The following is a 15,797-nucleotide window of genomic DNA, read 5'->3' on the forward strand; positions in this document are numbered from 1 at the left end:
GATCTGCTTTTCCTCACCATTATTTCCCGGGAACTGGTACAGTCCTTAGCAACAGCAGCAGTTGCTCTACAAACACCTGATGAGTAAGAAGTGACTGGAGGGGCCGGCATTGGGTGGCACAGCGGGTTAACACCCTGGCTTGAAGCCCAGGCATCCCACAGGGGAGCCGGTTCTAGTTCCAGCTGCTCCTCTTCTGATCCAGCTCTCTGCTATGGCCTGGGAAAGCAGTAGAAGATGGCCCAAGTCCTTGGGCCCCTGCACACATGTGGGAGACCTGGAAGAAACTCCTGGCTCCTGACTTCGGATCAGCACAGCTCCAGCCTTGTGGCTAACTGGTGAGCGAACCATTGGATGGAAGATCTCTCTCTCAGTCTCTCCTCTCTCTGTGTAACTCTGACTTTCATGTGAATAAATAAATCTTTAAAAAAAAAAAAAAAAAAGAAGTGACTGGACACTGCTGTATATTGGACCACCAGTGGTGCTGATAGCAAAACACACTAATCCAGATGATAAGCCCAACACACATGAAAAAGCATTTTGGATGCATCAGACCCTTAGTTTAAATTTAGTTTCAACTCTGTTTTTGTTTTGTAGGTTCGCAATTTATGCAACACTTTGCGGCTCAAGAAGTGCTGTATTTTTCCCAGAGTCTACAAATATCACTGGCCTTTGAGTTGAAAAGAATCCCCCAGTAATGCCCGCGTTAGGGATCTGGACACGGAAACGCCAGTTTTCACTGGCACTGGTACAGTCCAAGTCTATGCTAGGAACTTTACAAATTATGGCTCCAGAGTTACTAATACCCTGTGAATGTGCAACCTCTGAGGAGTGGATTGGGTTCAACACATCCATGAAAGCAGAGCAGACCAAACCCAAGAAATAGAAAATTGTATTCAAAATGAACAATGATGCATGTTGTATAAGGAGCTGTTGGCCAGTGCTTTATTAATAGCAAAACACCCCAGGTGAAGAAATTATCAAATTTCTCATGGCACCTACTTTTATTTAATAAGCAAAGAGTTAAAAGTCTAAATAAATCTAAGTCTCAGTACATGGAGAAAAACTTAACAAGAAAAATCCTGAAAACCATAATTTTCAGAGTATAAAATGTCTTATACCCAAGAAGCACTTAGATGGTGTGGGCTTTGTAGTGCAGCCAATTTTTTTTTTGTTTTGTTTTGTTTTGTTTTGTTTTGGACAAGCAGAGTTAGACAGTGAGAGAGAGAGACAGAGAGAAAGGTCTTCCTTTTTTCCGTTGGTTCACTCCCCAAGTGGCCACTACGGCCGGCGCATTGCAGCTGGCACGCTGCGCTGATTGGAAACCAAGAGCCAGGTGCTTCCTCCTGGTCTCCCATGCGGGTGCAGGGGCCAAGGACCTGGGCCACCCTCCACTGCACTCCCGGGCCACAGCAAAGAGCTGGACTGGAAGAGGAACAACCGGAACAGAACCAGTGCCCCAACCTGGACTAGAACCAGGGGTGCCGGCGCCACAGGCAGAAGATTAGCTTAGTGAGCTGCGGAGCCGGCCATGAGCACTTCTAAAAGTTCAGGGAAAACGGAACGAAAAAATAAGTTTATTGTGGTGCGATAACATTTAGAAATCCATGCATAGCTTTTTCACAATATGCAATTTCCAGAAACTTTCTGAGGCCTTCGTGTGCTTGCACTGTGGTCCACACATGCAGGCACAATCTAGTGACCTGGCTTACGTCTTATGTACAAAACACTGCCCCCAGATCCCTTCCAAGTCACATCAAGTTCTGGCAACTGTGCTTTTGCCCTGCTTTCAACAGCAGTCCCTAACTTTGACCCCAATACTGATGACCCCATCACCCTGTTCACCAAGACCCTACCTTGATAAACCATCAGCCTCCAAGTCTCTGGACAGCGGGGACTCACCATCCTCTGTCCAGTATCTCTGGAAGCTGCCAGGGGCCAAAGCTCCCAGCTTGGAGCCTAGGAACCTGAAGGCAGTGGCTATCTCATCTGGATCTCTGGGCACGGCTCCATGCATTCCCACTCCTCCTGAGTTCTGCTCTCTCTGGGCGTATCGCTATGCTCTCGTGTATCTTCTGGTTATTAGCCACAATTGCCTATGGTGAGACTATAAACACACTTTTCTGTACTTCCTTTTACCACCCACAACTACACAGACTCCCTATTCTCACTCCCACTCCCTCCCCGAATCCTGCTGGCAGAGTCTTGCTTTAGGATCTGTCTCAGATCCTCCCAGTTCAGAACCCTGAAGACAACATCACTCACAGTCAGTCCATGAGAGATGGGAAGAACATTGTGCTCTCTCACATGTGATCAAAGGATTACAGGACAGTTAGAAGGGGGAAGACAGTGAACTGACTTCAACACAAAAAAATAAAATTAAGAAACCATTCTCTGTCTTTATTTATACATCCTGATTCCTTGATCAGACTGAGCCAGAAAAAATTCGGTGTTAATCTGATAACTCTGGGTAAGTTAATCAGATCCACCAACAGGTACTGGAAAGACTCCCACCAAAGTTAAGAAGTACAAATGAGTCCATGAACAGAAGAAATGACACAGGTGTCCTGGTATCCCAAACAGATGCTCAAAACTCAATCGAAATCAGAAGGAAAATGCTTTTCTATAGTTGGACCTTTACCAGTAGGAAGAGCCAAGATGAAAAAGCTCATCAAAAGAGAAACCGGTAAATGTATACCAACTTTTGCTGCAAGCTAACACCTTGGCCTACCACCCAACCTAAGAAGAAAATGTTCCCAACACGTGGAACTGTGACACCTCCTGGAATAGTTATCAATCCTGTCGGTCTACCGGATGGGATTTGACTCAGTGGTAATTGGTGTCATGCATTCTTTCTGAGTGTTTCTGGGATTCTGGAAGCCTGAGCCATAGCCAAACTTTGCACTAAACTTTCAAGTCAAGTACTTTAGAAAGGCTTGTTCATGACAAGTTAGGCCACTCCTTCCATTTGTTTTCTATTCTGTTCTCAACCCGCCACAACCTTTAAGACTTTATAATTTTTAATTATTTCTAAATTTGAAAAACAGGACAGGGTATAGTGGATTTCAGACCCACTGTAGCACTGTGTCTAGTCACTGGAATTTCTTTCCCCAGGAAGACAGCAGTGTCTGGAGTCTGAGTGCAGATCCACTCTTCTCACCTCCTCAGTCACAGAGCCATGTGAAGAAGAGTGGATATCGATCCATTATTTAGATAAAAGATCTTCAAGGAAATTAATAATTTACTTCCTGTGGTAGCTTTAGTTTATCAGAACCATTATCTAAATACTGTGACACACATGTACAATTGGCAGACTGTGTGGCACTCTCTACTGCTTTGTATTTCTCTAAATCCCAGGCTCTACAGATTTATTTCTGCTCTCTCTCCAGGAAAATTGACTGCAATGCTCCCTCTTTCTTTTTTTTTTTTAAAGGTGTTGGTTTTCCCCATTTCCTCAAAAATGCCAAGAAAATGCTTAAGTCAATAAATGCTTCAACAGCAAGTAGCAGAAATAACATCATATGTTTATACAGTGCCTTCATTACAAAGCACTTTTACAACCATAATTTCATTTTACCTTTGTTTTTCAGAATAATGCTGAAATATGAAACCATATATTATTCATACTACTTATCAAATTATAAGATTCAGGCTGAGAGGGGTTATATGACTTGTCTGGGATCATTAATGGCATCACAAAAAGGGCAAGCCCCAAAGCCAGGTCTTAAGGCTCCATTCACTTCCTGGGTCCCCAATGCTGGCATGGAGCCAGGAATGGCAGGATAAATTATCTGAGTTACCCAAAGGCAGTGGAACCAAGTCCTGGACTCCAATAATTAGGAAGCAATGCACAAAGAATAATTTCGCTTCCCTCTGAGAATCTGGTTTCTCCTCTACAAAAAAAAAAAAAAAAAAAAAAAATCACAATAATGTCCCTTGCCTTATGAGCTCAGTATCAAAGGGAAACAACATGATTACATAGGATGCTATAGCCTGCATACCCATACCCACACTCTATTTTATCTCCCAAATGTATGCAAAACAAATTTCCCCATTTCTTCTGAGAGTATTTTTATAAGGACAATGAAAAATCTCAAATGGTTTTAAGATGACTGAGTGATAATGATGATTAACAATCCTCAAATCCTCATGTCTTTTAAGGAAATAAACAATAAAATCTTTATGATCACACGAGCTGGGTTTCCCATCTCAGCCCCTCCATCTGTCAACTCTGATATCTTGAATAAATGCCTTAATCCTTTTCAGTTTTAGTCTCATTCAAGAAACAGTGATAATGAGAATCATACAGAGTTGCTGTAAGCACAGAACAAGATCGCAGGTTAAGAAACTGAGCCAGTTGAGGTACAAGCAAACGCAGTGCACTTGGCTAGGGTGGAAACATTGACCTTTCCAGCTTCCCTTGCAGCTAGCTATGCCCATGCAACTCCATCCTGACTGATAACACCTAAGTAGAATCAGTCTGGATTTCCTCTTATTCCTTCTTCTAGCTTGGATCCAGGAGCACGACTGGACAGCTCCTGGGCCATCAGCTAAGGGTAGATGAGCAGAAAGACAGCAGCCTGGGGGCTTAAGGGACTGTGCAGCCATCTTCTAGCCCTGAAATTACCCACTCCCTAATTCCTTATCACCAGAGATTCAAAAAGGTCACACATGGTTAAGCACATTGTCCAGCCCCTGACCCAAAGCAACCACTGCAACACTAACAAGATAACCTAACGCAAGCCTGGAACAGATCCACGCTCACTGACATTAGTCCCCTTCATTTCCTTCCAGTCAAAAAGCTATCTGGGGGAAATAATGACAATAATGTTGATTAGTAAAAAAATCAATCTACAGCCAAGTGCTATAGATCATATAGTATGATCCAAATTTCAATTGGGGAAAATAAAGAACATGATTATGAAACTCAGAAGTGTTCAGGAGCTTTGACCAAACATGATTATGAAGGGGAAAAATGTATTTTCATTCTAAGAAGGGCATTTTTGACCAGCTACTTTAACATGTCCTGCTGAGTTTCCCCACAGGTCAAGGACACAAGGGGTCCCAGCCCAGGGGAATACAGCAGGGAGCCTAGGGCCAAAGAGGTGAAAATGAGCGTGCATTTGCATCCCTCATGGGCTTCTTGACACATGGCCTTGGGTGAGCATCCGGAGGAAGCAGGACTGGCCTACTTTGTGATTTATATCACATGACTTCAGCACCACGCATGCGTGTGGTGAGCGACCACCGTTTTATTACACCAAAAGGAAATATTTTTCAGATTATATCAGCACAGCTGTGGTTTCTCCGAGTCTTACAACTCCCTTGCTCATTTCTAAGGAAATTTATGCTCTTCCTGAGCAATGTGTTTTGGACAAACTAGACTTCGTTCAATAATTCCTGCAACACTGGACCATGCCGGCTTGAAAAGGATAGTCCTGGCTAAGCAGAGAAGAGCTAACCTCTGTCCAGGGAACATGGCATTCTCAATGTGAATAATCACACCGTCACACTCTTCTCCAACGACACAGGCACACATGTCAACACCGCATGTTCTGAAAAAGACTTTGCGGTGATTAAAAGTTGGCCCTTCACACCTAATAATATCCAGCAAACATTTCACCAGAACATGTTTACAGTGCCCTTGGGAAACAGCTACGTCAAAATATCCTGCTGGGGCAGGTGATAGCTCAAGCACTTAAGTCCTTGCCACCCACATGGGAGACCAAATTGAGTTCCAGTTCCTGGGTTTGGCTCCAGTCCAGCCCCAGCCACTGAGGGCATTTGAGGAGTGAATCAGTGGATAAGATCTCTATCTGTCCAGCCCTGTCCCTCAAATAAATACATAATTTTTAAAAATTATTAGAATGTCCTGCTACATTTTTTTAAAAGATCTATTTTATTTATTTGAAAGGCAGAGTTACAGAGAAGAAGAGATAGAGAGAGAGAAATCTTCCATCAGCTGGTTCACTCCCCAAAGACTGCAATGACCAGGGCTGGTCCAGGCCAAAGCCTGGAGCTTCCTCTGGGTCTCCCATGTGGATACAGGGGCTCAAGCACCTGGGTCATCCTCCGCTGCCTTTCCAGGCACTTTAGCAGGGAGCTGGATCAGAAGCGGAACAGCCAGGACTCGAACTGGCACCCACATGGAATGCCAGTGCTTCAGGCCAGGGCCTTAACCCGCTGTGCCACAGCACTGGCCCCTGCTACATTTCTTATACTTTAAACAAGGGTACTATAGTGCTCCAGTCCAAGTAGGACATCGCAGGGAAGGCCGTGTATTAAGTGGGAAGCACTGCACTGGACACAGAAATGAAAAATCCCCTGCTCCTTGGGAACCTCACAAAATAGTACTGTAACAAGCAGACATGGACTTTGGAAAACTGGAAAACGGACACATTTGGTTATACAGGTAACTGTTATATGTGGCAGAATTTAATAAATTTGAAAAAGCTATAAAGAAGTTCAGGGAGGTCGGCACCCAAAGCACCCCACTTCTTTATTGCATCTTGACAACAACCAAAAAACAGTGGACAAAAGGAGACAAAGGAATAACAACCTTGACAGCTGACGTATTGAGTATTTGGGGGAACGTGTAATGGCACAGGTGTACTGCTTGTGTTAGAAACTAAGGAACTTGATCATTGTTGTTGGAACTTAGTTAAAGGAGGGATGCTTTGCTCACAATGATAGTATCAAACCTAGCCCAGTCACCAGCACTTGTAAGTCATCCACATGCATTGTTTCCTCCCACAGCAGACACAAACGAATCACAAAGCTACCTGACAACTGAGACTGCCAATAGCCAACTGGAAATATCTCACTAAGAATGAACCACAGGAAGGCAGGTGTTTGGCACAGGGGTGAAGATGCTACATGCAATGCCTACATCCCATGGCGGAGTACCTGTGTTCAAGTTCTGCTTCTAATTCCTGCTTCCTGCTCATGTGCACCCTGAGAGGTAGCAGGTGATAGGCCAAGTACCTGGGTCCCTGCCACCCACATGGGAGACCTGAATTCAGTTCTGGGGTTCTGACTTTGGTCTGGCCCAATTTCAGATCTTATAGGTGTTTGGAGAGTGAACCAGTCAATCAGAGGTCTACCTGCATCCATCTGTGTTCTGTCTTTCAAAAAGAAAAAAAAGGAACACTAATGGAGTTAGGGCTGAAGGAAGTACATCATCCTTTTTATGATGCAAACTTTTTTTCTGGAATTTCTATAAATATTGTCCATTCAGAATCTCAGCAGAAAAATACACAAATAACTTAAAATATTCTACCCATTGAAATGGTTCAGCCTTTCATAATGACTGTGCACGCAATAATGTAATGACTCCTGTGTCCTATGGGAAAAAGGATTTCTTCTTCATTATTCAGGAATGTTTGCTTGGGCTTGCCACTGGCAAAAAGAGGCACAGAATTCATTTGCAAACATTAAAAGGGGAATGCTTCCTACCATCCCACTGCTGCAAAGGACAGATAAGATAGGAGGCTCGTTTATATTTATTTAATCAACTCTTTTAATCTATTTTCCAACACAGAGATAGAAGTCAGTTGATACGAATAAAAGCTCCCACCTATAAAAAAGCCTCTTTTGAATTTCTTTTCATTTTTTTTCTGTTGGCCGAACTATTGAAAACCATTTCCTTATCTCACATCACTGCATAGCAAGTTGCTATCGGTTTTTATGCACAGAAAATCCCGTGGATTGGCTTACCCAGCTGCCTACTGAAGCTTAATAGTTATGCCTCTCCTGTATGCATTTGCAACCAGTGTTTGAGACGAAGATTCATCTTTGCCCATCAATTGCACCAGAAGGAGATTTGGATGAGAATTGCACCGAGGTGATTGTGACCATGACAACGGCAATGGCAGTTGAGGGCTGTGGGGAGCAACCCGGACTGGACTGAGTTACTGGAATTAAGACTTATTCTATGCATCTGCTCTCCCACAATATGGCGCTGGGAGAGGAGAAAACAGCTTCTACCCAGCTGCCTCTTGCCAACTTGAGTGATGACCTCCAGGAGCTGATCCTGCTCCTGATTGGAGGAGAGCAGCGTACTCGGCGTGTGGGCAGCCGAGTTAGGATTGGCGGAGGAGGACTATAAAGGAGGAGAGAGACGGCATGCACCAGGAACATCTAAGGGGAACATCTAAGGGGAACACCTGTGCAGCCCCCGAGAGAGCCGGCCGGCGGTGTGCTGCTCCCCTGCGGAAGTGGGGAAAGTGGCTAGGGGGAATCGCCCTTCCACGGAGGTGGAAGGGACGGCAGCCAACCCGGGAAGAACCAGCAGCAAACCCGGGGAGGGCCGAGCAGACAAAAGAACAGCGCAGGGTCCTGTGTCGTTCCTCCACGAAGACGGGGAGCGACATAATGGTGCCGTGACTCGGATATGAAGCCTAGGCAGGGTCCTGTGTCGTTCCTCCATGAAGAGGGGGAGTGACAGAGGGCTTCCTTATCCTTAGAGCACGGTTCTGGCAGTAAGTTCTTGACCTCAGTAATTCCAGCAGTCAACCTCTGCCTCCCAAATTTCCATTCTTTCAATGACTTATTAAAAGTGCCCAATTCCCTAGATGGAATACTTTTCTTCCAAACATACCTCAGGGAGACTTATTACCTTGCCTAAATCCTGAAGAACACAATTAGATTCTTCACTGCTCGGTCTCAAGATACAACATAGGAAGCTGTGTCACATGAACACCAAACATCTAGAGAACCATCTATAGTTTACAAGGCCCACAGACCTGCATTATCTAACCCGGCCTTTACAGCAGTTCTGTGTGCTCCACAGGACAGGGACTGCTCCACCCACTATGCAGGGGACAGCACTGTCCCTCTAAAGAGTGAAGCGACTTATCCAAGACAATTTAGTAGTAAGAGATGGGGGAAAAAATTCAACTCCATTTATGACTTTTAGTCATTTCCTTTGACACTAAGAAGCCTCCTAAGTACACATGAAGAGGAGAGAGAAGAACATACAGATGACGGCAATGAATTAGACCCCCTATTTCCTATTATTTTAAATACTCCTACTATACTCAAAATATTATGTTAAACTCTAATATCTCAAATGAGCTAGTAAATCTAGTCTGTTCCACAGAGGGCCGTGTTGAATACAGAAGACACTGTGCCTCAACTCTATAGAATCCCCCTTTTAAAGACTTGTTTGCCACTAACAAAGATACATAAGAGGTCAAGTTGTACTTTCCAAGTCTGACCATGAGTTGTACCATGATACTGGACCCTTTCTGTCTAAGCTGACCAAATCCGGAGTGGTTGCAAGACTTGGAAAGGCCAAGACTTGTTTCTCAATTTGTCTTTGATGGCAATCTCACTTAAAATTTGAACCCCAGCCAACTAGGGCTCCCTCAGCACAGAGACTTTGCTTGTCCCCCTACTTGCTGCCTAGATATATTTTAGTAAAATACTTTATTTCCATGCTCAGGAAACCAAGAAGTAAAACATTAAGTAAGCAAAGCTTGATTTAGACCACTTCAAAAGTGGTCAAATTGAATTCCTGCTTTCCACATCCACCACTCTTCCACTTCGGAGGAGTCATCTGACCACAGGGTTCACATTCAAGAATTCTGAAAAGTGTACATCCAACCATATGGTCCCCGCTTCCTGAGAGCGGTATCAGTTCTAAGAAAACATTGCAGTCTCACAAATCCTCGAGATCATTCCTCAGCCAACCTCGAAACACAAGAACACCAGAATTCCCTGCCCTTTCTCCACTTGCTTCCTTTAGTCTCATCTGACTCAAATCAGAAGGGGTAAGACAAGCTTAACTCTCCAACATCCACTTCTCAGGAATATCCTAGCTCCATCCTTGTATGCAAACATCCTGTGACATATTCACCAAAAGATGCCAAATAGAAAAGCATTTTAAACAAAAGAGAATTAAGATGATGAAAAGTATACCCAGATGTTAGGCAAACTCAATGATCTCCTTGCCACAACATCAAGAAATATAAAAAACTGTACTGAAAGGCAACACACGCTCTACTAACCTGGGGGAAGAGAGAATATGTGGAATTGTCAATGGTGAATGAGTACAGAAACTCCCCGTCGTACCACATGCTCTTCCCCATGGGGGAATTCATTTTAGTCATAGCAAAGAGATGGGCGGGGTCACAGCAGTCTTCCATTTGTTTCCTAGGAGAGAAAACAGGGAGAGAGAAAAGAACAGCAGGTTAAGTGAGCAGTAGTCATCCACTTACCCTTCCCACAGTGCTATGCAGCCTCATCTCCATGCCAGCTCACAGACGCTTCAGCGTCTCCAGGGTGATTCGACTCCTACTAACTCACTTTCCCAACCATGCAAAGCACAGCTGCAATATTTCATGATTTTTACAAAGTTTAAGAAGAACACGTCAGCTCCCAGGTGCAGCTGAAATATGTCAAAAGGCAAAAAGAATCATCCTGGTTGCAGATTTGTTGACTGATTCAAACATCTGGGTCTACAAAGGGCCTGGAGAGTTAATTTTTGAAGAAAGTTGAGCTACTGAGTCGCAGCAGAAATGCACCTGATGTCCTGCTCTTAACAAACCAGTGGTCACGTTCAGTGAGAAGGGCCGTAACACCAGCCACAGAGAATGCAGTGGCCCAAAAGAGGGTGAACTTCACAAAACTGAGGACAAGACTGGAGCACAACCCCCTAGCAAACCCTTTTGAGTAGAAATACAATGAAATGAGTGCTATGATCTCAGGCACTGTAAAAGCAAACTGCCTGCTAAGTGCTCACTGTTAGGCTCACAGGTCTCCTTGGGTCGAATTTTGTCTGGCCTCTCAGTGGGGTTTGCCATGGCTGAGCACCATGACTGTTGTGAAAGTCTGTCCTTGCTCCCTGAGGACCTATAACACCAGCATCTCCCAGACCATTGCACACCCCTGGGCTGGCTTGCAGGCCCCTCTCCTGCTTGCTCATTAAGTGTCAGTCATGTTCCTGTGCTTTGGGCACATTTACTTTACATAATCTTTATGTACTCCTCTCATTTATATATTCCTCTCATTAACAATCTGTCAGAACCCAAATCTGTTACTCATTGAGCTTTCATGAGTAAAAGCATCCTCCTCCTTCCACATCTCAGAAGACAAATACAACAAATGCTGCTATAAACCACTTATGAAATGCACTCCTGCATCTTTATTTATTTATTTTATTTGAAAGGCAGCTTTATAGAGAGAGGGAGTGTGGTGGAATGAGAAGGCTGTGCCAAGATGGCAGCTGGCAAGCGAGCATCAGTTACTCAGGAATGGCTTCAGAACCCACCTGGCAAAGGAGCCTGCCTGGCAACAGGCTGTGATTGGTTAGGGCACAGACCACCCCTTGAACAGATTGGCTGCCTCGGCTATATAAGCTGCTGTACCAACTGAAATAAACGAGTCCGCGGGCTGCTGGCCTCTTGGCCACTTTCACCTGACTCCCGGGGTCTGTGTGGTGACTCTGCGCCTCTTGCCCCCACCACGCTTCTCCTCTCAAAACGAATCCACAGCAACATCTGGCACCCAACGTGACTGAGAGAGAGACAGAGTGTTGGACTTGGCAAGGTTCCCCCCTTGATTTTGGCAAGTAGGCCCCTCGGTGTTTTGTGTGCTGTTTGGCTCTATGAGGGTGAGCACAGAACCCCCTTCTACGCCCCTTTCCTTGTCCTTGTCCTTGGTCAAAGTGACCCCAGGTTAGGCACACACTGCCCAGAAATAACACCACTTCTCGGCTCCTCCTTTTACTTTCGGCTCGCCTGGCAAATTCACATAAGAGACAGATCATCCCAGAATTCGGAACCAAGTCATCTTCCCTCACTTGAGAGAGGTGATCTCCAGAAACATGGTGTGGGCATACGGCCTTGACCTAACAAATCAAGGAAATTCCCCACTAAGCACAGGACATACGTACGATCTGATATGCCACTGTCTGTCCATCTAACGTAGGGAACCCACTACATAATGCCATCAGCAGCTAAGATGCTAGGAATTTGCTTTGTTATGGCAGCAGTGCTGTGCGTGTCTTTCCTTTGGCTAGAGTTGGCGTGGCGTGCTGCTCTTAAGTGCTCAAACATGGGAAAGGTACCCCCTTCTCAGAAGCCCACACTGATTACCAAACATTATGAATCTGTGAGTGCTAAGAGCCTGTCACTCCAGGCTTCTGCCTCACAGGCAACAGTGGATAACTGAGGGAGAGAGAGCTCTAACAGTGAAAATGCCGTGACAGCAGACAACGCAGCAATGCCTGCTCAGCCACCCCCAAGATATCTGTGGGATGAACTTAGACGACCTTGAGGCAGTAACCCATGCAAGGTTATCCCATCCACACCCAGTGAGGATCCCCACATTTGTGGCAGTCCCCGGGCACCCCAGGCTCTCAGGGCAGCTGCTAGATCCCATCCCACCCGCATGTTTGCCATTAATCTCAGAGCGGACACAGAATTCAGGCCCTGGATTCCAACGCCCATGAAAAGGCTTCTGCTAACCAGGGACCGAGGATATATTGTGTCTTTCCAGAGAATGCGGGACAGCCCATTTGGGTACCAGCCAGAAACATCAAGCCTGCAACTAACAGCCAACCAGAACCAGCTGAACAAGACTGAGATTCCGCCTTCTTAGCGGATGCACCTGCTACCGATTGTCAAGCTGCTGCCCTATCATCCTGCCCTGAGGAACTGCCCACAGCCACATCCGTTACTGTTTTATACCCCACTAACTCTGGTCAGCTACTCGAATGGCCCACAGCCTGTGTCGGTCATGCCATTCCTGATTACCATTGTTTCTCATTCCTACCCCCATCTGAGCAACCACTCCTGTGGTCTCCCATTCTGAGTGCTGGTTAGTCAACGATGGGTAAGATCCCCTGGGGGACAACCTAACACAGGCACAGCCACATGAAGAGACCACATGGAAACAGGGTCAACAATGGTATGGTCAAGGATCATGCCTCCTGTTGCTCAAAAATAAATGAAAAGGGGGAAATGTGGTGGAATGAGAAGGCCATCCCAAAATGACCGCTGCAAGCGAGCATCAGTAACTCAGGAATGGCTTCGAACCCACCTGGCAACAGAGTCTGCCTGGCAACAGGCTGTGATTGGTTAGGGCATAAACCGCCCCTTGACAAGATTGGCTGCCTCAGCTATATAAGCTGTTGAAATAAATGAGTCTGTGAGCTGCTTGCTTCTAGCCCGCTTTCACCCGACTTCTGGTGTCTGTGTCGTGACTCCACGCCTCTTGCCCCCACCACACTCTGCCTCTGAGAACGAATCCACAGCAACAAGGGAGAAACAGAGAAAGAGATCTTCCATCTGCTGGTTCACTCTTCAAATGACCACAATGCCAGGGCTGGGCCAGGCCAAAGACTGGAGACTGGAACTCCATGTGAGTCTCCTACATGAGTGGCAGGGGCCCAAGCACGTAGGCCATCTTCTGCCGCCTTCCCAGGCACGTCAGCTGGGAGCTGGATTGGAAATGGAAACATTTCAAGTCCAATGGGACTTGAATTGGTGCCCATATGGGATGCTAGCATTGCAAGTGGTGGCTTAACCCACTGCACCACAAATCCAGCCCCACTTCCAGGACATCTTTAGCCACCTAAGAATAGAACATTAGAGCTGCAAGTAGAGTGAAAGACCTGACTTCAAATCCTGACTCTGCTTCTCACTAACTCTGTAACTAGGTAAAGTTACTGAGCTCCAGAACTGGCCTCTGTAACCATTTTTGCATGAGTGACAATTCTCTGAGAACGCACACGTAGAGTATATGGTAAAAGCTCTTATATGTTAGGTATTGTTGCTACTATTATTCCACAGTCCCAACCTTATTATTGATGTGATTACACCTAGTCAAGAGAGGCTGCAGCTTTATTTAATTTGTTGTTTATTTATTTATGAAAGGTTGAGACACACACACACAACTCAGGGTTGGGCAGATTGAAGCCAGGAACCTGGATCTCAACTTGGGTTTCCCAAGTAGGTGGCAGGGACCCAAGTCCCTGAGCTATCACCTGCTACCTCCCAGGGAGTCTATTACTAGAAAGGTGGAATAGAAAGCCCCAAACCCAGGCACTCCACTGTGGGATGCAGGCGTCCCGAGCAGCACCTTAAATGTCCATCACATCCTACAGCTTTAGAGACCTGGTGGTCTGGGCTGGCCTCTGGGGCCTGGGCAGCCACCCTCTCCCTGCCACACTGTGCCTTCTCCCATGCTCTCTGACACCTTGGTTGGTTTCTCACGGAAACCTTCAGAGGTTTCAGTGGGAAGGAAGACAGGGGAGAGGGCTCAGGAGGGATGCCTTCGTCTCACCAGAAGCTGTGGGAAGCAGGATCCCTTCTCACCAGCAGCACGTCCCCTGCCTTTTCTCCTCCACTACATTAATTATGCATGGCTTACCACTCAGGAAGCGCCTTGATCAGAAGCAGTGAAGACTGAGCATGAAGGGGCTAGCATTGTGGCATAGTAGGTAAAGCTGCAGGCCTGAAGCATCAGCATCCCATCTGGGTTCCAGTTGGAGTCCCAGCTGCTCCACTTCTGACCCAGCTTCCTGCTAACATGCCTGAGAAAGCAGCGGAAGATTGGCCTAAGTACCTGGGTGCCTGTACCTATGTGGGAGATGCAGTTCCATGCTCTTGCTTTCAGCCTGAATGTTGTGGCCATTTGGAGAGTAAACCAGCAGATAGAAGATCAATCTTTCTCTTTCTCTCTCTCTCTTTCTCTTTTTCTCTCTCTTTCACATAAATAACTAAATCTTGTTTAAAAAAATTTGCCATGAGCAATGTAAAACACTGAGAATGGTTTAAGGCTACTTTTAAAAATGAGGGGAGTTGGGGCTGGCGCTGTGGCATAGTGAGTAAAGCTGCTGCCTACAGTGATGGCATCCCATATGGGCACCGGTTCAAGTCCCAGTGCCAGCTCTCTGCTATGGCCTGGGAAAGCAGTTCAAGATGGCCCAAGTCCTTGGGCATCTGCACCCTCGTGGGAGACCATGAAGAAGCTCCTGGATCCTGGCTTTGGATCAGCATAGCTCTGGCTGTTGCAGCCATTTGGAGAGTGAACTAGCAGATGGACCACCTCTCTCTCTCTCTGCCTCTCTACACACAAAGAGATCTTCCATCCAAGAGTTCATACCCCAAAACCCCTAACAGCCAGGGCAGGGCCATGCCTAAGGTAGAACTTGGAAGTCTATCTAGGTACTTGAACCAGTCAAGTACTTGAGTCCATGCACATGAGAGACCTGGTTGGCGTTTCTGGCTCCGGCTTCAGCCTGACCCAGCCCTGGCTGTTGCAGATATTTGCAGAGTGAAACAGTGGATGGATCTCTCTCTTTCTCTCTGTCAAATAAATCTTGTTTTAAAATAAAATATTAAGAGAGTGTATGCTTGAAAGAAAACCTTAGGACAAATACTGCAGTATCTACCATGAAATATTTATAAATATTTATAAAGTTTTAGATATTATATAGAATAACCAAGATTAAAATTGTACAGTAATTGAAATCTTTGATGTACTAGCATTCAAAACATTAAACAAAATAACCTTTAAAAAAAGTACCTATTTTTTCATTTATTTCAGGTAAACACTGGGGAAAAAAGTGTTCTAGGTGAGAACTATTCATAGCTTGTTATGAGAACTTAATAATCAAATGTCCAATTATCCCCAGAAAAAGTGACATGAGAAATAAAAACTCTAAACACAATATCCAGGAGGAATCATCTTTGTCCCAAACATAACAGGATTCCTCACGTCCCTCATGCTAGTTTTAGTCTTCTCTGTGGCACCTAGCACTATTTTCATACTATCTAGTTAATCTTATTCAC

General features: G+C 45.5%; 1 protein-coding gene across 8 annotated transcripts in view; it reads right to left on the minus strand.

Moving 5' to 3' along the window:
• The window catches only part of ST8SIA1 (ST8 alpha-N-acetyl-neuraminide alpha-2,8-sialyltransferase 1), a 172,696-nt gene that overhangs the window by 114,506 nt on the left and 42,393 nt on the right, over window positions 1-15,797 (minus strand). For 5 of the 8 annotated variants that reach the window (XM_089303929.1, XM_089303932.1, XM_089303927.1 and 2 more), the window contains exon 2: window positions 10,008-10,152. The exons of the other annotated variants lie outside the window; for them this stretch is intronic. In XM_089303929.1, the coding sequence (XP_089160055.1) occupies window positions 10,008-10,152 (145 nt within the window). The remainder of the gene's footprint in view (window positions 1-10,007; window positions 10,153-15,797) is intronic. 8 annotated transcript variants of the gene reach the window in all.

The sequence above is a fragment of the Oryctolagus cuniculus genome, chromosome 9 (genome assembly GCF_051225735.1).
Source record: "Oryctolagus cuniculus isolate XC-2025 breed Fujian yellow rabbit chromosome 9, ASM5122573v1, whole genome shotgun sequence".
NCBI lineage: Eukaryota > Metazoa > Chordata > Mammalia > Lagomorpha > Leporidae > Oryctolagus > Oryctolagus cuniculus.